The 24,106-nt window shown below is 38.0% G+C and overlaps 3 protein-coding genes and 1 pseudogene across 3 annotated transcripts; 1 reads left to right on the forward strand and 3 right to left on the reverse strand.

The window, feature by feature from the left end:
• Positions 1-6,383: 6,383 nt before the first annotated feature.
• LOC114748790 (cell number regulator 8-like) lies at positions 6,384-8,611 on the forward strand (annotated as a pseudogene).
• Positions 8,612-9,564: 953 nt separating this feature from the next.
• On the reverse strand, positions 9,565-11,516 carry LOC114748792 (DNA-binding protein S1FA). The gene is made up of 2 exons (XM_028937249.1): positions 11,362-11,516; positions 9,565-9,964 (listed from the first exon to the last, which is right to left on the reverse strand). Exons 1-2 carry the CDS (start codon positions 11,413-11,415, stop codon positions 9,749-9,751), a joined length of 270 nt encoding a protein of 89 aa, XP_028793082.1. The 5' UTR covers positions 11,416-11,516; the 3' UTR covers positions 9,565-9,748.
• An 848-nt stretch (positions 11,517-12,364) lies between these two features.
• Positions 12,365-15,221, reverse strand: LOC114748787 (L-type lectin-domain containing receptor kinase VIII.1-like). Its single transcript, XM_028937242.1, has one exon. The coding sequence runs from the start codon at positions 14,890-14,892 to the stop codon at positions 12,760-12,762; it is 2,133 nt and encodes a 710-aa protein (XP_028793075.1). The 5' UTR covers positions 14,893-15,221; the 3' UTR covers positions 12,365-12,759.
• A 6,047-nt stretch (positions 15,222-21,268) lies between these two features.
• LOC114748791 (uncharacterized) lies at positions 21,269-23,769 on the reverse strand. Its single transcript, XM_028937248.1, has 3 exons — positions 23,329-23,769; positions 22,498-22,568; positions 21,269-22,373 (listed from the first exon to the last, which is right to left on the reverse strand). The coding sequence occupies exons 1-3, from the start codon at positions 23,384-23,386 to the stop codon at positions 21,843-21,845; spliced, it is 660 nt and encodes a 219-aa protein (XP_028793081.1). The 5' UTR covers positions 23,387-23,769; the 3' UTR covers positions 21,269-21,842.
• Between the last annotated feature and the right edge of the window lie 337 nt (positions 23,770-24,106).

Here is a 24,106-nt window from a genome sequence, read left to right on the forward strand (position 1 = left end):
TAAATGATAAATAAGTAATTTTGATATATTTTAATAGGAGTGTGCATGGACCATATTGGATCGGGTTTGTTATCAACTTGAAGTCTAATTCAGTAAAGATCTCAGGCTAAAAAATAACTCAAAGTCTGGTCTAGTTTAGCACCAACCTGAGGTCGAGTTAGACTGGATTTGATCCTCTAGAGTGTCTAGACCAGACCTCAATTTATTTTTTTAAAAAAATTTCTTCAATAAGAACAAGATTGTAATTTACTATATAAAATTTGTACATATTTTGATCCAAACTTTATCAAATTTGATCATTCTCTTTCAATTTCTCAATAATGTCATGTTTTATTTAGTAATCATCATTAATATAGATATTATATTGCAGAAAATATATACACGTGCTCATTACTTGAAAGTCAATAATAAATCTTGAATAGACAAAAAATCTTATGTAGAATAATTAAAACAAATTAAAATTATATAAATAATAGTTAAAATTTTTTAAAAAGGGGTTAGACTGGACTGGACCAACTAGTTAAGGGGTCAGTCCCTAGTTTAGTCTAGGCTGATGAGACCAGTCTGGTTCAATCTGGTCCAATCTTGTTTCAGGCCTATTTTTTCTGGACCGGACTAGATCAGGTTGAAATTTTAAGGGTGTATGTATAATTATTACAAATACAATCAAAACCATTATTAGAGTCAACATTACCTTTTTATCTTTTTAAAATTTAATAGGTAATTTTTTGTTATTTTTTCTAAAATTAATAATTTTGAGGGTGTATGTATTACTTTGACAGATTCTATGCATTCCCCAGGCCTATCACGAATATGACCAAATATGCTTGTTTTTTTTGTTGCGATTTTTGTTATTATAAAGTTTTCTGGCCAATCTAAGTTACCCATACTGAGAGATACTAATTTGAATTAAATTAACATAAGCAATATGTATAAGAAACATTTTAAAAAATGATTATACTTTTGGAAAGAAACTAAATCCCTAGGGAGATAATATACAGTTAAACATTAGTTAAAGGATAAAAAATGAGAGGAATAAAAGAGGGGGAGGGCAAAACCGAGGAGAAACGAACAAACTGGAAATCATAGAGGGAACCACCCACCCGTGCAACGGCGAAATAAAAATAAGAGACTCGTAACTCCATCCCAACAAATATTTGCGGAAGCTTCTTCCCTAAAAATTATGTCATAACTCCCCTCCTCCTCCACCATTATCTTCTTCTTCTTCTGCCTTTCACTTTGCCCACCATCCTCTTCCTTGGCTCTCTTCCCTCCCAAACACCTTTCGTCGTCGTCCCCTCTTTAATTTCTTCTATTGCCCCACTGCCGCCATGAATATGAAGTCTTCTTCCAAACCCATTTCCAGTCCCGGTCGGCCCGATAAGTTCCCTCCACCTCTGATGCGATTCTTAAGAACCAACGTCGCCAGTCGGAGCCGAGGCAGGTCAAGGTCAAGCCCCATGTTCGTCAGGAAAAAGACCACTGCCATTGATTCTCAAGAACCTTCTTCCCCCAAGGTCACCTGCATGGGCCAAGTCCGAGTTAGACGTTCCTCCAAACATCATCATGCCGCCGCTAAACGGAATCGAAATAACGGCGACACGAGTCCCACCAGATGCAGCCGCCGCTGCTGGTGGTTCCGGGATGGTCTCTCTTGCCGCCGTCTCGCCGCTAAAATCAGGCCCAGCTCCTGCCACTGCCACTGCCCCTCCAAGCCCCTTTGGCCCAACTGTAGCTTCTTTCCCATATCAGTTTTCGAAGTAAAAGAACTAAGGTGAGACAAGATTCAGCTATAAGTCAATTGAATCTCAGGGAGAGGTACAATGAAGAGACGCAGCATGGAGATTACGAATTAGAGGAAGAGGGATTCCAAGAACGAGCTGACGCGAATGCGAATGAGGATGTTCCTGTGCCGACCACGCCACCCAAAAACGCCTTGCTATTGACTAGATGTAGATCAGCCCCATACAGATCTTCATCTTTGGCTTCTAGGTTCTGGGGTTCGCCATTGGATAATGAAGAACAGAGGAGGGGCAGAAAACAGAGCAGCAAAATGGACAGCAGACCGAACACGAGAAAACTACCTCCCAGATAGAATCAGTTTCAGATAAAGAAGGGAGATTGGATCCGAGAGCAGAGGAAGAGCCTGGGTTTTTCAAAGGGCTTGAAGATACAGTCAAAGAGAATTATCAAATCCGAAAACGCTCGAGACTTGAAGAGGTGGGATGGAGGGGGAGACTCTGCACGTCCTCTCATACTCACAAGGTGCAAATCGGAGCCGGCAAGGACCTCTCAGAAACTTGATCCTGAGATAAATTTCTGGAAAAAGAGAGGCTGGGTTTGGCTGGTTCAAGCTCGCCGCATTATTTGTAATTAACCAATTCCCAACTCCATTACTCTGCATATAACTTGTTTTAATTTAGTTTCCCATGATGGTCACTAGCTGTAGATGAGTACATAATAGTCATAAAAGTCGTCTTCCCCTGATACAGTCACTGTTCGGACATCTGGGGCTGTACGAGAGAATCTCCATAGCTCTGTGAGTGACATCAAAAGGGCAAATTTCATCAGGAGTACATAGAAAGAAAAAACACAGAAATGGTTGTAGCGGGTGTGAATTCATAACATTTCATATCATAAACTGTGTCAGTCAGGGGTGTGGAGGTAACCGTACTTGACTGTGTTTGTAGAGAAGAAACTAAAACGATGTTGCGAAAATAAAGAACGTCTCTTGCTGATCTCTGGTTTTGCTTTTTATCTGCATTTTTTTGTGTTGGTTTGTCCAACGGTTCATGTCATCGAACTTCGTCCATTTCAAAAGTACCTTTGGATCCTCTGACCCACTTTCCCCACCCGGTGGTGTAAACGGGGACTGCAAACACAGTTACTTTATTGTATGTTTATTGCTTTTGTGACTCTGAGGCCAGCCGCTTTTCAATCCTCCGTGATCTCAGGTGTACATTTGCTTTAGTTAATATTAAATGCGTGTTTGGCATAACATTTATCCAAAGCTCTGTAGTTTTCAACTCATTATAGTTTAGACCAAATTTCCTTTCCCATTGATCACTGCACATGTTTGTACTTGAGTCCAACTAGGGTGAGATCCAGCAATGGACTTGAAAATTTTAAAAAACCATAACAAACTAAAACAATATGAAACGGTCAAACGAGGGCAAGTAAGTGACGTACTTCTCCTTCGGGCTTCGGGTTTCAAATATACTTGGCGGCGTGTTTTGCTACGAGAGCCAGTGATCTAAGGAGTAAGGAGTAAAATAGCACTTCTACTGTAGCTAAGGTAGATCAAATTTGAGAGTTGATATTGATTCTATGTATAGGATCTATTTTATATGTTTATCATTTTTTTAAAATTAACTTATTAATATTTCTTTAGTAATAATCAAGTCGAAGATAAATAGTGAATGAAATAAAAAAGATGATTAGAATGTTTTAGGAAAAAAAAACATGTCATATTAACAAAATTAACTAACATTTACAATCTATTCAAATTAATTAATTAGGTCTTATATTAATTATTGAAAGAGTATAATATAAAATTTGTCAGTTAGAGCAGGAAAAATAAGTAAAAGGAGTGATTATTAAATTATGCGGGTACCATATTCCGTGGTCCATAGTGTGTTATAAATGCACGTGAGAGAGGAGAGGGTTGGGTTTGATGGAATTGTTGAGATGGGGAAGAGTCAATGGCATGTGACGCCGCGTGACAAAGCATTTATAACAGCATGAAGAAGCGACAGCAAAATTGATAATTACAAGTTGGTTTCACAAACGGGTGGTCCATTTTTTTGTCCATCTCAGATCTCTACGCTCTCTCATATCCGCTCGCCATGCACCGAATCGTCCAGCCACTCAACTCAATGCTTGGGTATGACAAACTTATGTTTTACTGATTCACTCTCCTTTTACCCTTAATTTGCTCTGTTACATCTCATAATCCTAAAAGTCAAAAGAACATTTACACAATGATTTCACTACACTAGTTGCTGTTTTGTTCATCGCACACTCCATTTTTTGCCCAGGGCGTTCAGTAAATCCAGAAATGAACGACTAAGTTAACTTGCTCCTACCTTTTATTTATTGTTAGCTAATGCCTTAAGTAACCCAGTATTACATGCATATTACTCAATTACTGGGACCTTGTACCCCTGCAGCCACAACGGGCCACGAGTCAAATGGTCTGTGCTCCATTGTGGCATACCTCGAGAGCCCAATGGGCCTGATCAGTGTGATACAGAAATCAGATTTTTTTTTCGGTGAAAGGGTGCACCACCAACTCTTCTTCTAAAAAACAACTAGAAAAAATAATCACAATTGAAGTGACAATATGTTATCAATTCCTATAGAGATGTCATTTCATTTAGGCTTTGGGAAATATGTGTTTTGTATAGGAGTCGAAATGTAAGCTTTAGGGGCTGAACAAAAGGGGTGGCCATCATAAATGCTCAAAGTCTTCAAACTTTGGGTTGTTGCCAGGTGAGTGAGTCATTCTGGACCCATATATGCCACTTGCCACCGAAATGGCATCACGTGCCTGTCCTCTCGAGGCTCTCAGATTCATCAGAACATTATTTGCTGCCTCTCCCACACACTCCTCCAATTATATATGTCGTGGGTTGCTTGCAACATGCTTCCATCACTAAAGATGCATCATTTCACCTCTTCACATTGCTCAGTTTTAGTTGTAAACCAACACACAACCTCCGTAACACTAAAATGGACCAACGATTGAATCAACATGCTTGGAAACAAAAGTAAACAACTAAACATATGAACTCGTGAGGACTGAGGAGAAGAAAGCTTGAGGGGGTAATTGTGTGTGCGCGGGCGCGCTGTCCCTCCGTAGGGCAGTTGCAGAGTTATAGTTAAAGGCACATGCAAATGTTGGGCCCATCACAGAGATGAGAGTGAGGGGCAAATGCATGTTATTGGAACCAGCTCCACCTGCTAACTTGTTGCTGTGTGGAAGGCGACCCTTTGATGCTCAAACTCGTATATTTAAACATATCAAAGTGAAGGGCGTGGGCCATCCCAGCGTTAATTGAACCCTTTTCTTCTTGTTTTATAGTGCTTATAAATCATCCAGGGATCGTCACAGTCCTCAGCAAAGTTGGGAATATGGATCTCAGGTCTAGCTTCTTCCTCTTTCTCGTTCTTTCTCTCCACTGCTTCCCCGGAGGTTTGTGTCTTTCTCTCTTCTAATCAGCTACATGTATATATATTTGTTTTGTGGTGGTGGTGGGGTTTAATTAGAATTTGGCGTGCGTAATAGGGAGATCATGGCGAGTACTGGATTCAGAAATATCAGAGGAGACGTATGAGATTGATTATAGAGGCCCAGAGACGCACTCCTCTATTCCTCCACCTCATCCTTCCCACTCTTCCCCTTCTATTCAAGGCAAGTCTCCCTTCCAAATATATCATCATGTCTGTGTTCGAAAAATACATGTTGTCTTTTTTCAAGTATATATTGTGTATGTCAACTTATTTACAGAAAGTCTGGATTAGGATTACAAGATGTCGTTAGAAAGGATGGCATCAAGCCTTCTTTCCTCTCTACTGTTAATTCTCTCCCTCTCCAGGTAAAGAAAATCCGAAGATGAAGAAGCCTCATAAGTGAGCTAGAGTTTGTATCGTCAAACAGAAAGAACAACCTTTGACAGGTTAATGATGTGTTATGGAGGAGAATTGTAATCAGCTGAATTTTATTTTTTTTTTTAAAAAGGGGATGTGGATGGAGCGGTGAGGTGTGGGTTTGTACTTTGTACTGAAATGCAAGAGAAGGCACAATTATCAGGAACAGATGTACCATTTTTTGTCTTTGAATATGAAAGGGATCTATCTTTTGATGTTATCTTTCTCCCACTCATAAAATCCAGCCTCTTTTGGAGCAGTTACTTCTATAATAATTTTTCTTCCTTGCTAAAGTATAGGCATCTTTTTATCAGAGACAATCCTATTCGAGATATTATTAGATACTAAATGTAAACACTTCTCCTAATGGGAATTTGAATCTTAGCTCCTAACATCGTGAGGAACTAACTCTTTCCGCTAAACCTAACCCCCATGAGTCACTTTTACAATAGTTGCTTTTGTCTTGCAAGTTGTAAAATTTAATTTTAGCCCAATGCATGATGTAACTTTAGCACTCACAAACCATATAAATAAAGGAGAAAATAATTAAGCATATTTTGATCGGGTTATAGTAAAAAGTAAAAAATTAGTATTGCCTCTTTTCCGTCTGTCTAAAATTAAAGAAAAGTTTAAAAGAATTTATAAAAGTGAAGGCGGATGAATTAAATTTGGGCAATGGTAGAGAATAAAAGGGCAGAAAATCGGTTACAGGCGATTGGATGCGGGTTGCTTCCAATCACATTCATTGGTTGGTCTCCTCTCTGGTCTCATTTACCATATCCTTCTTCTTCTCCTCTTCAATTCTCCTTCACCAAGTCCACGCATTTCAAATTTCCCAATTCCGCAATGGGTTTGAAGGATAATCGCGATGAGGAGGCCACTCCTCTTGTTCCCCAGTTTCAACATGCTGACAACAAGCCTAAAACGCCTCCGTTGTTACCGGAGCTGCCGGCGGCTCTCAAGTCTCCGCCGCCCCTGGAATCTCCTACTGCTAATGAATATGGTTGGACCGCCGACGGCCTTCCCTTTGTACATGGCAGTGCGGTGGGCGAGCCCATAGGCCGAGCTCAGTGGAACTCCAGCATTTGCGCTTGCCTCGGCCGCAACGATGAGTTTTGCAGCAGCGATCTTGAAGTTTGTGAGTCTCTTTCTCGCTGTTCATAATTTCTTACGTCTTCGGTTTCAGAAAAATTTGAGATGTGAGCTTTGTATCATATCAGAATACTTATATTTATGTGGGCTGATGCTGTATGAGCTAACTTCGGTTCGATTTTTATTTATGATTGGCGAGCCTCTTATGATCGCTCTTTCAAATGAATGAGATTGATTAAGAGCAAGAATGTATAATTTAATAGAATCAAGGAAACGGAAAAGAAAAAGAAACAGTCCCTTGTCTCATTATTTTTCTCTGCTATTTTGTGAACAAAAAAGTGCCTGACATTTTGGGTTTTCTTTCTTATTGAAGCTAATATGTAAATAAATCAGTAAATGGGTTATCTTTTCCTATAACGTGATTTCAAATACGTCTTCTTTGTTTGACTGTACATTTTTTCTTGCTTATGGGTGGTGATATCTCATGCGATTTATTTAGTGCCACTTTTGTGACTTAGAAGACTTTGTGGATCTTGAATTCTTTTTTCTATTCGATTTGTTTTTCTCCTTAAGATATTGATTTCTCAAGACGTTTTTAATTTTTCTTATGCTCAAACTCATGACACGGAGGGAATAGGCCTTCTTGGGAGCGTGGCTCCATGTGTGCTCTACGGAAGCAATGTCGAGCGACTTGGATCTGCTCCTGGAACATATGCCAACCACTGCTTGCCTTATTCTGGTCTGTATATATTTGGGAAATCCTTTTTTGGGTGCAATTGTCTTGCTCCTTGGTTTTCCTATCCCAGCCGTACTGCCATTCGTCGCAAGTTCAATTTAGAGGCAAGTTGTTTCCTTATTCTTTCCTCCACATGTTATCTGGTGATCATATTTCCGTTTGGCTAAGGTGGGCGTAAACTCACTAATTTTGGATTAAGTGGGCAACTTTTCTACTTGTGTGTGTAGATCCCGCGGAATCAGTTTTTGTTGTGCTTCAAGTTTGTTCATCTAAACGGGAGATGTTTTCAATATTAATTGTGCATTGCTTCAATTTACACGAGCTATTATAGTTTGCTCACTCACGAGACACGGAGCTATGCTTCACATGCGTCTGTCTGTTCAGATTCTGAAGACATGAAAAATCCAAAACCAAGAAACTCGTATATGTGTCACAAATTCCCCTTAAACGCATATAACTAATTGCATATTAGATTGTGAAGTAATTCTCCTATATGTGTGACGAACATTCGCATCTTTATGCTGCCACATGACGAATGGATTAAAATATGTAAATATCAGGGAACTTGCGAGGCACTGAATAGGTCATGTGGGTGCTGCGGAAGCTTTGTGATGGACGAAGCGCAGCTGGAACAGTACGAGACAGCGTGTGACTTTGCAACACATGTGATCTGTCATTCGTGTGCTCTTTGCCAAGAAGCTCGGGAGCTGCGTCGCAGGCTGCCTCATCCGGGCTTCAATACCAAACCAGTGCTTCTTATGCTTCCCCTGTAGAGCAGACCATGGGGCGTGGGGCTTGATATTATTCTTCCTCAACTTCCCTGTGTTTTGTTCTTCTCTCGTGTTTCTGCGGTCTCCGGGGAATTTGATCTCGGATAACTTTGTTGAGCCTTTTACCTCGTCTCGTGAATATGGTCTCAATACCAACATAGATGTCATGTACTTGGATAGCGTCTTCGTTGTGCAACACGAGACACCTTTTTTTTTTTTTTTTTTTGCGTTTTGCTGTATTTTGAGATCGGAGATATGTTGGATATATGATATATATTTGACTGATAAATGGATATAGACTATTTACTATTTTTCTTCCCAAATCAGCTGTTGGGAATGAAAATCTTTTATATCTTCAAGTTTCTGGAGATTTCCATTGTAAGTGGGAATTCGGATACACTGTTGGTGGAAAATAGCGGCACCATGTTGCTGATTCCCAATCATGCTTTTTTTTTTTTGGGATATAAAGGCAAATGATATTAATAAAAAAGTAAACATTACAAAGTCTTAACTAATAATGGACACCAGAGAAAGAACTAATAATAACTTCAACATTTGTATACTTGTATGTACGAGAAAATAAGGGCAAGAAGGAAAAGATGTCCTCTGCAATGACGTTTCCTGATCCAACTTAGCTGCTTGTAAGACAAGTAACCTGCTTCGCAATGACCATAACGATCATTCTACAATCATACATCTGAACGGTCCGAAATTTTTATTTCAACTTTATCTTAATTTTATTATTGTCCTCTCAAGGCTAACATTTGATAGATTATTTATTTATTTTTCTTTTTCTTTTTAAAATAAAAAATATTAAAATGAATATAATCAATATAATATACATTAAAATTTTACCATCCAAATAAATAAATTCTGAATGACTTGAGGGTTTTGGATTAAATTAAAAATCACTTTTAAAAATTCAAACTCTTCCTAAATATATACTAATTTCATATACCATAAAATCACTTTTAAAATCATAACTTGGTTCGACTATCCAACCCTTCATTCAACCCTTCCTACATCCAACTTTCTTCCTATTAACCCAATTTCTAATTCATCGCTTCATCACCCAAAAATCACATAGTTATCCCCTTCAGGGTGACTTCGCTCAAGCAAATTTTGCATGACGTTCGCTTAAGTCATACAGATAGCGGCAGCCTAAAGTATCCTTAAGAACGGGAAAGACGCATCAAGAAGCTCAACACAGAGATCCAAAATACTTGAGCAGTTTGACATGCTTCACATGTATGTTTCTATCAGAGAGGCAACAAAAACGAAGCGGGACGCTACTCACAGCCCGTGAACTCCTCAAAAAATGCTGAGATGAACCGTTCGCTTCATAATATTACTCAAATACTAGTTTATCTGGCCAAGTTCAAATTCACTAAAAATACAGATGGACAAGATAAAATTGGCATACTAACGATCATAGAAAGAGAAAATTTTTCAGAAGAGTACACATTAACAACACACACAGCATACAGTGAATACCAAATCTCTACTCTCCAGGTGCAGAAACGCCTTGCTTCAGTCTCTCCCTCTTCATCTTCTTCTTTGAGACTGGCTTCTTTTTTCGAGGAGGAAGGGTTCTCTGCGCATACAGGTAAAGGGCATAATTTCCAATGAGGAATGTCAATAGCAGCCCTCCAACAACCAGGAGAACTATTAACCCTGGATTGAATCCTTTGGCTTCAGAATTCTTAATCACATCTCCCTAAATGACATGATAGGAAAAACACATAAGAAAGAAATCAACAAGAAGAAACTGCGAAATTAATGCACACAGATAAAAATAATAGACAACTAATTCACCACTTACAATTCTTGAACACCATTATAGCCGGAATACATATCAACTACAGCTTTGATCAAGGTGGGGACTCCATTACTTTTCTTTTCTTTTTCCTTTTTCTTTCTTTTCTTTTCTCTCTCTTTTTTTTTTGGGGGCGGGGGTGTTGGGGAATGTCCGAAAGAAAGCCCACTTTATATGACATGGCACAAAAATGTCTATACTGAAGATTAATAATGTAAGAAAAACATGGCCTTCGTTAACATGCAAATGCTGTCACAATGAAATGGAAGATATTTAATCTAGAATTTCACCTACAGAGCGTAATTTCCAGGACCAATGGACCATTATTTTCCAAATTTAGTGCCGAACAATCCCTTAAATTTTGTTACATATGAAAGCGCTTCTCCTTGAATTTCTTACCAAACTCCTATAGCAATTTTCAACACACAAGAACTGTAGTTGATTTCTTATCACTGAATTTGTTGTCAGAGCATGACTATGGCCAGGCCCTACTTCTCCATCATCTTAACCATGTGAGCATCAAGCCGATATATTTGCATTAGTCTTATTAATCATACAGTGAATTAAAGGAATTGTGCTGTACGCAACACCTCAAGTGGACTCCGACATTTCAAACCATAGCTTAAACACTATGCACGAAACTTCAAATAAAGATCAAATCGTTAGGGCTGTAGATATCACTACTCCGTTAAAATTTGAACAAGAACACCTATATCAATATCGTTGTTTAAAAAAAAAAATTTGAAAATATCATGCCTAAATGATATTGACCCCATAGCAGAATAATTCAAACGAATCAAGAAAGCCTTTTTTATTAAATACATGGAGACACAATAAAATTCTCTCTTAAGATAGGCGAAAAGCACAGGCGTGAATGAAAAAACCAATATTTTCTCATGTAAAAAACTAACAGTCAATGTCAAAATAAATGTCGCATTTTGGCCTTTGTTTGTGAGGAAAATTTGTTGGCCATTGCAAGAAAAACTAAATTGCCCTTCAAACTCCATTACGAATTCGAAGATCTGAGCTGTAAAGAACACGCCCACTCTCATGCATGGCATGATCTATTCCAATTCTTAGCAAAAGAGGATTTCAGGGGTCGGCAAGGGACGTAATTTATAACAATAAATAAATACATATAACGATTACACCACAAGAATATATGGATCATCCAAAGTATAAACTCATTGGCACAAGACAATTATCGCTCAAACGTGTCATTTACAGATCTAAATGATATAACATGCGATCGTGAAAGAAGCAAAGGATGAAAACGAAGGGAAGACAGAGATCAATACCACGCGATCGAAAGAAGGAGGAACTTGATCAGAAAAATCAAAGTCATCGGCCATGGCTGCCGCGCAAAATCTAACAGATCCACCCGCTTCGCGAGGTGCCTGGTTTTCACAGCGAAATGAGAAGATTCCAGAAGAGAGGCAGACCGCTAACGCCGTAATTATATAGCGCTTCAAAACGTTTATTGGTCCCCCACCGCGCGGGGTTAAGTAACGAGACAAAATTCCTTTTTTTTTTTTTTGAAGAAAAGTCAGCAAGACAAGCAAAACATATGCGTATTCATAATTTATAAAATTAATAATCGAAATAAAATAACACGAAATTTTGACGTAAAATATTTTTGACATCTGAACATAATGTGTATAAACATACACAAGACAAGACGGAAAATTTAAAAAGAAAAACAGCATCACTTGTAAATTATAGACATCCTTATGAAAAAATATAAAAATTTCACAGAATAAAAAAAAGAGGAAATATATAAAAATTAATCTTATTTTTTATTTTTTAAAAAAACAGATCATTTTTATTACAAATAATTTAAGTGAAAATTAATTATTAAAAAAGTTATTTTAATTTTAATTTTAAAAAATAAAAAATATTTTAAAAATGAGAAATCAAACAGGCCATGGTTTCGGATGGTTGGGCCCTTAGTAAATGAAAAGAAAGGGGGGAAACGTTGGGGCTTGGGGCTTGGGGCGGGGGAATTTGGAGCCCGAGAAAACCACTTGCATTGAGATGCGAGTACCAAACCGCTCATTTTGGTTCGATTTATTGCAGTAGTTTTTCTCAAAGGAAACAATGTCATGCATGTAAAACAAAGATGCTTTACCACCTGAAAAGTCAGTGAAAGCTGGATGTCACCAGCCGACGCACTCATTTCAGAAACCCAAAAAGTTTGCTCCAGAGAGACGTTGCTCCCAGATTATTCTGATTAAATTAACAACTAATTACACACGCAATTGTCTCTCACTTTAATAACATTATCGTCACATACATATATTATGATCCGTTGCAATATGGAATTGTTATTATTAGAGACAAAACTTCCAACATCAACATCATGGTTCAGCTGTCCCCAACCAGTGATGCAACTCTTTCAAAGCCCAAGTATGAACGGAGAAAACTCCCTCTTACTCCTCCTCTCATGCTTCAACCAAACTTTCCCCTCGAACTCTTCCCCTTTTTTCACAACAGGGCTGCTTTGCTTATTAAAGCATCTACAAACCAAACCACACCAATCACAAAGAAGACTCGTTCCTGCCCTTCTAGTACCCTCCCATTTTAATTTTCAAAATGTGTGTCCCAGTTTACCTACATGCATGAATAAATGAATACTTATGTATATACACTAATGAGTCAACAGATAAAAAAGAAAATGGTCCGGCCGTTGATTGGCGTCAGACGACATCTGCAACGTTAAAGCTGTTGTCTGAAGATGAGGAAGTGACGGCGATCATGCCATTACAGTCAGAGACACTGTCCTGCAAGTTCATTAAGAGGTGCGATGTGCTATAACTAGTGGATGGCTTCGTCCTTGGAACAACTGGGACATCCGCTTCCCCTACCAACATCTGTACCACGGCCCTCATCGTGGGCCTGTTAAACGGGTCGGGTTGAGAACAAGCCAGCCCGACTAATAGCACCCTCCTCATTTCTGCTTCGTCGAACTCACCACACAGCCTCGCATCAGCAGCCATTAGCAACCTCCCTTCTCTGTGCAGGCTCCACACCCACTCTACCAAGTTACTGCTCGCACCTACTTTACCAGCACCGTTAGCATCTTTCTCAATGGGTCTTCTTCCGCAGGCCACTTCAAGAACTACCGCACCGTAACTGAATATATCAGTTTTCTCTGTGGCTCTACCTGTGAGGAGATACTCCGGCGCCAGATAGCCCATTGTTCCCGCCGCCACCGTGGCATCCGGCGACTTGTCGTGTTCTGTTTGACGAGCTAAACCAAAATCGCCCAAGCGGGCATTGAAACCTTCGTCTAACATTATGTTACTTGTCTTCACGTCTCGGTGAATTACCTGGTTTTCGCACTCCTGATGCAAATATGCGAGGGCTGAGGCAACGCCTAATAGAATTTTAAGCCTGTGAGGCCATGGTAGAGGTGTTCGGGCCTCGAATAGCGCTTTATCTAGACTCCCATTGGGCATTAAGTCATAGACTAATAAGATTTCACCTTTCTCGTGGCACCATCCTTGAAGACGAACAAGATTTCGATGTCTAAGGGACCCAATTATGGATAATTCAGATAAGAATTCGTTCTTCCCTTGACTGCTATGGCTGCATCTCTTCACCGCAATGATATCACCGTTATCTGGCAATATACCCTTATACACAGTCCCAAAAGCGCCGTGACCAATTATTCTATTAGCATTGAAGCACTTGGTGGCTGATTTGAGCTCCTTGTAGCTAAATTCTTTTGGCATTTTGATGATATCTGAGGCAAGTGACTCGGCCTTCTTAACGCGTTTGACCTTTTTAGAGTACACCCAAATGAATGCACCGGCGAATAAAGCCAAAACGAAGGCCCCTGCTGTCACAATTCCCGCAACGGCTCCAGGATTTTGCTTACAGAGCTCATTCTGACAGGACGATTTACTATTCTCTGGTTGAGTATTTGAAGCTGCAGGAGCCAATGAAGGGGGAGGCGACTTCACGGAACTAGCGGTTGAGTTCATCGTACTTAGAGTTGGAGGCGGCGGCGGAGCAGATGAACCTGATCCAGAAGGCAAATTGGAGTCAAAGGAAGAGCTAAAGCTCCACCACTCTAAGCTGTGGACCTCTGTACTCCCCTGCGTAGAGCCAGAGAAACCCACATACATCAAGTCATTTACGTACTGATCCAGATCAAGATCGAATGAGAGTAAGGGATCTTTCGGTCTAAGATTTGAGTACGAAACCCAGATGTTAAAGCCCCTTGTTGAGCCGTTATATTCGATCCATGCGTTCACAAGATCGCCACTTTTTAGATCGATTCCAACAGATTCCAAGTCACCAACATGCGTCGAAACCACACTATTCAGGTCCAGACCCACATGATTTCCGTTAATGTCCTTGAACTCAACATCCATCAGAGTGTCGAATTCGACAGCCAGAAAACCAGAGGAAGAGCCGTCCCCTTTAAGGAGGCCAAGGAAGCCGCCGGCATCACCGATGGTCTCGGCATCCGGCGAGATTAGGAAAGCGAGCCCCCCTCCAATGGAGGATGGATTCAGATTGGTAATTGAAAAGGAGAAAAAGGTATTGAAACTCGCCGGAGAGTGAGTGCCGGGTTGCCTGAATCTGACTGGTTTAGAGTAGAAAGCTCTGCCGGCACCAGAGTTGGGGACGGCGAGATCCCTAGTGAGCCTGACACTGTCATTGTCCAAGTGCGCGTCTCCGAGAAGTTTGAGACTGCTCAAAGTCAGGGTGCCAAAGTCGAATTCAGTGGTGGCGATTGTAACGACGCTGTTGGTGAAGCAGAGAAACAATGCAAAGGGGATAAAGACGATGGTTGAGAATACGCAGGAAAGTAACAACATTGCTCAGTTTTGTTAAAATCCCATTGCGAAACCGTGGCGGAGAGTGGCTGAATTGCCGATATTTTGCGGAGGAGGAGGATAGCTCACGGGCTAACCGAGGGGGCGGAGCGGGAGGGAGGGAGATGAAGTTGCGAGTATTCTTTGCCTTAGAACGGAGCGAACCCAAGCAAAGAAACAAAGACTGAGACGTGGGTGCGGAATCCCAAATGAGAGTAAGGAAGACAGGTGGATAATCATGCTGACACGTGTCCTCTCTCAACGGTAATTTTTCGGTGATAAAGAAATCTTTATTAGTAGTGTTATTTTTCTCTTTGGTAAGTGTAAAGCATCCTTTTAGATACTAGGCATCAGGACTCACGTCACGCGGTTGTAAGAACGCGTAAGCATCACGCCCCACTAAACTGATAATGTCAAAAAGAAACCACTAATCCATGGCATATCTATCAGACTGTCAATATCAATGCATCACACTGTAAAATTCATTAAAAATCGTTGCCCCATTGGCCCCCCCAAAAAAAAAAAAAAAAATCATTTAAAATCATATTCATCATCAGCGATGAATGCTTCAACACATCTCAAATTTTAAATTCGAAATAAAACATAACAATGATATTTTAATTATAGCAGATGAAAATAATATATGGTTTCAATTACCGTAAAGGTTTGATAAATTCTTTCCCCGAAATTTATCCAGATAACCAATAACAAATCAGAGTTTTGTTTTTCCCAGGAGAAGGAATCACAGCTTGATTTGCCTTGAGTTGAAAAATGCATTGCCGTCGTGTTTAAGTATGTGCGGTAATTTGGGGGGGGGGGGGAAGAGTTATTAAAAAAAGGGGGGGGGGGGGAAGACAGGAGCACGGTTCATTTAGTGGGGCATGGGGGATGAGGAGGGTGCCACCATATGTCCATATTTGCCACTAACTCCAGCGTTCGCACGCGACGACGGCCGAAGAAAACAAATAATTTGGCTCAAAAAGTAGGCATCATTTAGCCAAAACAGCTTTTTAAGAACGCAAAAGGGAGTGTGAACTGCGAAGGAAAACAAGATTAGAAAAAGGCATCATATAATATATGGACATTGAAGGGCAGCTCCAAGAACGGCAGCACGTGATGAGAGACGAAACATGAATTAAGAGTCAGCGACTTCTGGCCTTGTGGCTGCATAATGTTAAAATTATGCTTGAGGGCCATGAAGAGGGAGAACAATTTTTTTCCTAGATATATGATGTGTAATCTTAAGATGATAAAAAAAAAAAGATGGAGGCCCAGAGTGAAATCACACTTGATGACACACATAGAAATATATGAAAATATGCTGGTTTAATTAGAAATTAACAACATTCTATTTCTTACTAAAAAAATTTGTTAAGTTTGTTATTTGTAATAGATAGGTGTTTTTTTTTTCAAAATACCCTACTAATCATATGTATTGTAACTAGAACTACTATTTGATAGAACATTTAACATTTATAGTTACTACAAAGACTACTTTGAAAAAATAATAAATACAAAAAACAAAACGGATTAGGGTCTTATATTTAGGATCAAGTTAAATGTCAAATAAACTCTTATATTACCTTCGGTCCTAAATATAAGAGTTAGTTTATTAATTTGAGGTGATTGAGAAAATAAATTAAGTTAGTTATTTGTAATAAGTAGATGTTTTTCCTAAAATATCCTTACTAATCAAGTTTATTGGCTGAAACTACCATTATTAAAATGACTATCTTACAAAAATAAATAAATATGAAAAACAAAATAAATCCGAGTCTTATACTCCTCGAGTCCTTAATATAGGAACTAATTATTAAGTTAATTTTGGTCCTAAATATAAAACCTATTTCTTATATTTATTAAAAAAAATTTAAATTACTCCTATAGATACTCCCTCGACTATAATTAAGTGAGGAAAGAAGGATATTAAGAAAGATTATTATGATATTTTAGAAAAAACATGTCATATTTCTTATAATTAATTAACTTACTTAACTTCCTTAATCTAATCAAATTAATTAAATAGATCTTATATTAAAAACTGGAGAAGCATTCAAGATCAAAATAAAAATTAAATTAAATCTTATATATTAAAGACGGAAAAATAATACTACCTCTAGTCCTAATTATAAGAGCTAGTTGACTAATTTAAAAAAATTAAAAAAAATAAGTTAAGTTAGTTATTTGTAATACATAGGTGGTATTTCCTAAAATATCTTTATTAATCGAGTCTATTGGCTATATAACTTCTATTATTAGATGAACTATCTTAAAAAATATATGAGACAAAATAGATTAAAGTATTATAATTAGAATTAAAATAAAAATAAAATAAGATATTATATTAAAAATTGAAAAATAGTACTCCCTCCGTTTCTTATTATAAGAGACATTTGATGCTTATGGCATGTTCCTATATATAAGAGACACTTACAAGTTGTCTCTACTTTTTTGTGTTGATTTACTATTTTACCCATATTTATTATCTCCAACTCACACTCTCTCTCCCTCCCACTTCTCTTTCTTTGAATAATTTAATTTTTCTCTCTCATACTCTCTCTCCTTATTAATGAGGGTATTTTTGGAAAAAAAATTATACTTTTTACACATTAATTGTTCTTAACTAATTTTAACTGTTTTTTTTTTATCAACGTATTTCGGTTATTTGTCTCTTATAATAAGAAACGGAGGGAGTATTAAAAATAAGGGGTAGTGGAAAGCCGAGGTGGAACGCTGGCCTGGTGGCATGAAGTCCCAAAGCCCCCACAGGGAGCAGGGAGGGTAGCGGGATGCAAATGAAATGGGCGACTGTTTTTGTTTGAGCGTACGTTGGTGTCAGTCTCAGTTGTGGGCATACACACCAATTAAGGTAATTCATAGGATTTGCTATTCCTTTCTCACTCGTCATACTCCCCAAACACAAACACACATTACCGAACACACTTGTGTTGCGGAGTTATTGTGTGTGTAAATTACGGCAACAGTACTAAATACGCCGTCACGCATGACATGAAACGTCTCTCCATCCAAATCTTCCTCAACTATCCCTCCACCCTCAGTCGCTTTCCTGATTCAGTACTCTCCCCAATCAAACCAATTAACATTTACAAAGGAATTAGAAGGAATATATATATATATAACACATCCTTGTCATGTCAGCAAAACAACGAACAAATTAATGAAGAGAAATTAGCCCTGTTTACCATCATAATTAAAATTATTTATAAGCACATTTTATATAATTCATAATTGAGATAAAATTTCTCTCATATATTTAACTCGTATTCCATAAATTATAATTAAAAAATCATTTATAAGTTATTCCAAACAAGCCTATTATCTGTACAAATTCGCAAATTTAAATAGAGCTCTAGAGAGGGCATTTCTCCGTGTTTAAAGACTAAGAATTGGTTGCGTGTGGCTCAAAAATAAAATAAAATACTTGTGTAATTTAGCCCTGTAGCTAGTGCAGTGGATAGAATAGACTTAAAGAACATGAATCATAATTAAATAAAATTGTTTGCTTTTAAATGGTAGAGGGATGGATACATTATTATTATTTTATTTATTTGACAGCATTAAAGCTAGCTAATGACATAATAACACGTACGAAGAATTTGTCCGTAAGGAACACAGAACGGTGCTATTATATTTATGCATCATTATCATCACACTCCAGCTTTGACACCTCCAAATGATTGCTTTGTTTTTTGTTTTTCCCTTGTAATGCCAACTTATGAAACTTGCCTCCTCTAAATCTTTGAATTGCAGTTAGAAACTGTAAAAGTGTCTTAAAATCTGTAAAACTGAGGTTACAAACTGAGTTAGATAAAAACTGTTGTTTGGTTAGGCTAACTTTTCCAACTAACTTCTGGCTTTCAATATCAATTGGACTTAACACAGAAAAATCTGATTGTTCAAACTGCAGCTTCAAAAGGTGATTATTAAAAATGAGCATCCCAAATTTACTCTCACATTTTTCCCTCTATCTCATTTCTTTCGTTAGCATAATAAGCTTTTATTCAGATCAAATAATTTTAATTTATATTCTTGTTTGTCCATTATGTATATTTAATTAATTATCTACAACGTGTTTTCAAATTTTTCTTCATAACAAATATTTTTATTTTATAATTTCACAAATAAACTATTTATATTTTATCATAATAATTTTACGTATTTTTTAAACTATTATCACATTAAAAACATAAAATTTCAAACGCTACTATTCAATAAAGTTTATACCATTTTCAATCATTTTAGAACTAAACTAACTTTTTTATTAATCATCCAAACAATTTTCAATTTTTTTAACTGACTTTTTAAAAACACCTATCCAAACATACCCTGACTAATTTTTATTCTAACTTTAATTATAAAAATAAATCAGTTGAGCTAGAAGTCGATTTTGTCTAACAGTAATCCAAACATACTCTAAATAGACCAAAAGAAAACAGAATGGTCACTTAACTGTGGCAACGCTAAAGACAAATGCACCCATGCAAAAGACGAGGTCGCAATTGCAGCCAATGTTTTATATGTCAGTTTCAAACTCGGATCTTATCTAGACAATATATATACTAGATATTTAATATAAAAACTGGTTTAATTTTTAATTTAGTCACAAATATAAAATCTAAATTTATTTTGTCTCTCATATTTATCTATTTTTTAAGATAATTTTTGTAGTAGTTACACATGTTAAATTTTTTATCACATCGTAGTTCTAGCTAAAACACATTATTAATAAAAGTATTTTAAGAAAGACAATACCTATTTATTACAAGTAACTAACTTAACAAACTACTTTAATTAGCTCAAATTAGTTAGTTAATTGTGATATTAAGAATCGAATGTATAGTACTATTATTGGGGTTTACAAATAACCCAAAAACTTGTAATTATTGAGATTTTTGGACTTGTAATAATTTAAATTGAATTTATAACTCATTTTTTTATGAAATTTTTTTGGAGACACAAATACTGTTAAATTAAATTCATGGAGCGTAAGCGTCTTGCTGCGACACAAGCTTGTAGTCCAACGTTCTTCTTAAAAGCTGTTGGCTATTACGGTTGATTTATTTCTGGGAAATCGAAGTTCAGCTGATCTCTCACAGCACCGAAATATATAAAAACAGGATTGACACCGCCTATTCTTTTGTATCTGGTTTGTTTAATGTTTAGTATGCTTAAATGGATTCCAGCTAAAAATCATGAGAGTTTTAGCTCCTGGATTTTGTTTTCTTCTTTTTGTAATGACTATCTCTTACGCATCTTTCGTGATAAGAAGGGGGTTATGATCAATAAAAAATTATTATATCGAGCCATTCTCATCTTATCAATATGTATATATATTACTCTTCCGGTCCTAAATATAAAACCTATTTTATAGTGTAAATTATACTGCGAAATGAATTTACACTATAAAAGAGATCTTATATTTAGAAGTGGAGGAATGTAAAATTAAAATGATCAGTAATTATTGAGCAGCTAGTCCCCTCGCCGTTTTATAAGAAAAAGGCATCAGAAGTGAATTAAACATGGGGTCCGACACATATGGCAGCAACCTGGTTTGCTAGAAATACGTTGATGTTCAGAGGGGCAGTGAAGGAAACAAGTAATAAAATATTCAGAAAAGTCCAGAAGGGAGGCTATTATGATTTATGAATGAAGGTAATACTCGGATGGGACAAATACATGTTGGGGCCCATATATTGATTCTTCCATTCTGTGTGTTTCGGCCAGAACGGCACGTCGGAACCCATTTTAGGACTCCAAAAACATAAAAGGACGAAAGGAAACTAGGCATGGCCCAAGTATAAAGTGATGCCCAAGAGTGGCAGAGCTTCCGACTTGGGGTTGACCTAGCTTGGCCCAGTCTTCATTTTCTTTTTTTTCTTTTTGATACAGATGAAGGCTTACAGCCCAAAACATCAAATAAAAACCAAGGGGGAGTAAATCCCAAACTCTCAAGTGAGCCCCAAATGCTTCGATTGCCGCGGACAGGTATCTAAAATACAAGATTTAGATATCCCCTCCTTTGCCATAGCACCTGCCACTTCATTTTTAAAATGGGAGGACCAACGAACTATACCTAATCAAGCCAACCCAACAACAGGAAACAACGTAGTCATGAGTTCCGAATTACCAAGGAGGTCGAATTTAGTGAAAAGAATTAATTTATCACAACAGGATAACCCCAAAATTTATATTTTTATTAAAAAAAAAAGTATTTATATTTAGTATCCAACTTTATCTCAAATAGAATTGTCTTGGATAAGAGAATTAAGAACTGAGTTGTAATTTTTCTTATAAATTCAAGTTATGAACAATGTGACATTTTTTTTAAGATTCTACCCAACGAGTGACACACGTGTCATGCTAGATGGATAAATATACATATTTTATTGAAATTAAGAAGTGAAATGAATATAAACAGCATGTCGTGGGCGGGTCCAGACTGCAGACAAAGTCATTATTGTTACATTTGCCAACAAATAAACCGCACACACGAATCACAAGTAATGAATGATGATACGCAATCGTACTACAAGACAAGCAGAGGATGGAGCTGTCTCATGAGGCAATACCTCGTTGTGTGTCGCTGAAGGCCCACCCTGCTCGACAAACCCATGCTTATCCTCTTCTTTGATCACTCTCTTCTCTCTCTGTCGCTCTTACCCCTTTCCCACTTCCCTCCTAGTTCCTCCATTAATCCAACATGGTAACTTCTCTGCTCATTTCGCTTCCTATTTTCATCCCTCCAACAACATTCCTACAACCAGCATTTACACCCCCATTGTTTAGTTTCTCTCTCAACTTTGATTTCCCCATACACTTGTTTTATTACAGCGACCATGACTTCACGTTCAACAATGATGGTGGGTCTTAATTTTTTGCTCTACCCACAGTGTTGCAGCTCTACATAGATACATAGATATAAAGAACACGATTCATGAATGGTGGATTTCTGAGGCCACACCCTTGGCCCAGAATCGTAGAAGTTTTTTCATATCAGAAGCTGAACGGAGCTTGGAAATCTTCATATTTAGTAGTGGTGAATCTGGTCTCTTTATCAGCCACGCCTCCGATAGATATGGTCTCTCGATGTCTTTCTTCTTTTCCGTTGGTTTCATAGTATGATTTTCCCCTGTTTCTGAGGCATCAATTTTTTGCGTGCTCTGTTCATTTGGGCGAATATCAAGTCTCTGCAAGCCCGGGATTACACTCATCATTCGCGAGCTGATATTCTCTTTCTTGAATACGAAGCCCAGATCCATAAAACCCTTCACTTCTTCGAGTTCTAGTTCCCCCAGCGTCTTGCAGCTCATGGACTTTTGCAGCCTCTTTTTAGCTTGTTTCCTTAATTTTCCCCGTCTGTTTTGGGTTGACGGCAAAGATGAATGTGACCGAACTCTTTTACCTGAAACACTCATTAATCTAGTGGGGCCTTCTTCCTTTCCTTCTTCATCATTTGAGTCACCCTTTTAACATTAAGAACGTCAAACGAAGAACAAAAGAAGCACGGTCATGGGTCAATCCCACAGCAAAGAGAGCATGCCTGAACCGTAAAAGGTGCTAAATAATATTCGAGAGATTCGACTATACCTGCAGAGACGCTGAGATTGAATCTGATGAGACATGTTTCTTGAGGGATTCCTGAGTTGAACTTCCTTCATCTGGCAGAGGAGGCAAAGAAAGAATGGAATCAGAGGACGATGGGAAAGACAGAAATTCCGATGTAGACGAAAACGATTCGACAGTTTTGGGAGAAATTGAAGCTGTGCTTTCTCGCGGGGACAGAACAATTTGGTGAACCAAAGGCGTTCCATTGCTTCTATAATGCTGAGAGAGTTGCTATTATTGGTCATTGAGAAAGAGAAATCGGTTTTTTGGGGTCTCCAAGGCTTCGCTTAACACTTTGATTGTTATCGCAAGAAGGGTAAACGGGATGGGGTGATGGGGATTGAAACGAGGAAGAAGCAAGTGACATCAAATGGGTTGCCCAAGTGGGTGGGACACGGCCTTAGACAAAGAAGGTTGGTTGTGGATGTGATCAACCTAGACATACATGGGACGTGGATCTTAAGCTCCGCATGTTATATGGACGAAATGACGCTTGTGCCCATGCTTCCCAGGCCAAATCACCTTCCCCACGCATGTGGCATAAAATCCAAGATGAATCCAACTATGCTGAGCCAAGAAAAAATGCTCCGTCTCTCCAAGTTTGGGCGGATCCCTCACATGCAAGGAAAGAGCAATTCTCAGCAATATCTGGGATTTGGAACTTACAGAACAAATATTCTAAAATCTCTAGTACAACACAAGCTTAAAATTCAGAAGAAATATTACAGTTGTCACAGCAGCAAAATCAGATTCGCCGGCAGGTCAATCGGATGAGAGATTGGCTGGTAGATTTGGATTCAGATGCTTACTGACCTGGACAAAGCCGCAAGTTGTGCCTATTATGTTGTCTTTTCCGCATATATTTTTGCATCAAAAGTTGCTGCTGCTCTTTTAGTTCTGGGAATTTTGATTCCTGGGGCTGAGGCGAAAATATGCAATGACACGTAAGAAAGCAAAAAGTAAAGAGTTGTCACCAAATAAGCAGTAAAAAGACAAGTTTACAGAAGAATTTATTTTGTTCGGAAGCTTTTGAGGAATATGAGAGTCCAGAGACATATGCGAGCAGTCCAATGATTCATCCTATGACGGCCTGTGTGTGTATACTGTACAGCAACTACAGCCAAGAAACAACTGGGACTCACATCAGCGAGTTGTGAAGGGAAAAATATAGCTTAAAGTGATCAAATTGAATTCGAATACTGTGTGTGTCGTTTTTCAAATGGGTATTGGCTTGATGCATCTAAATTTGCGTGCTTGAGGTGATCAAATTGGGAGTCACATCCTGTTGTCCAATAAGATATTGAAATAGCTATCCAAGTGACTGTTCAACGTAGTTCTGGACATCAAAGTTCTCCTGCTCAGAGCAGTAAAGTGAATAAAAAAAAAATTTCTGGTTTCTTCGTAAAATGACATTGATTGCTGATTTGCTCAACCGATAATAAGCAAACATAATAATTGGCGAGGATTCAAAGAAATTTTCAAGAGAAACCGATTAATCCTGGGCCCTCTCCTGTCATGATGCGTCCGTCGCTCCATTTTAACGCCAAAATATTGACAAAGATCTGGATGATTTCAGTCCGTTAGCTGGGCA

Source organism: Neltuma alba, unplaced genomic scaffold (assembly GCF_004799145.2).
Source record: "Neltuma alba isolate B1F8T4 unplaced genomic scaffold, ASM479914v2 tig00005820_pilon, whole genome shotgun sequence".
Classification (NCBI taxonomy): domain Eukaryota; kingdom Viridiplantae; phylum Streptophyta; class Magnoliopsida; order Fabales; family Fabaceae; genus Neltuma; species Neltuma alba.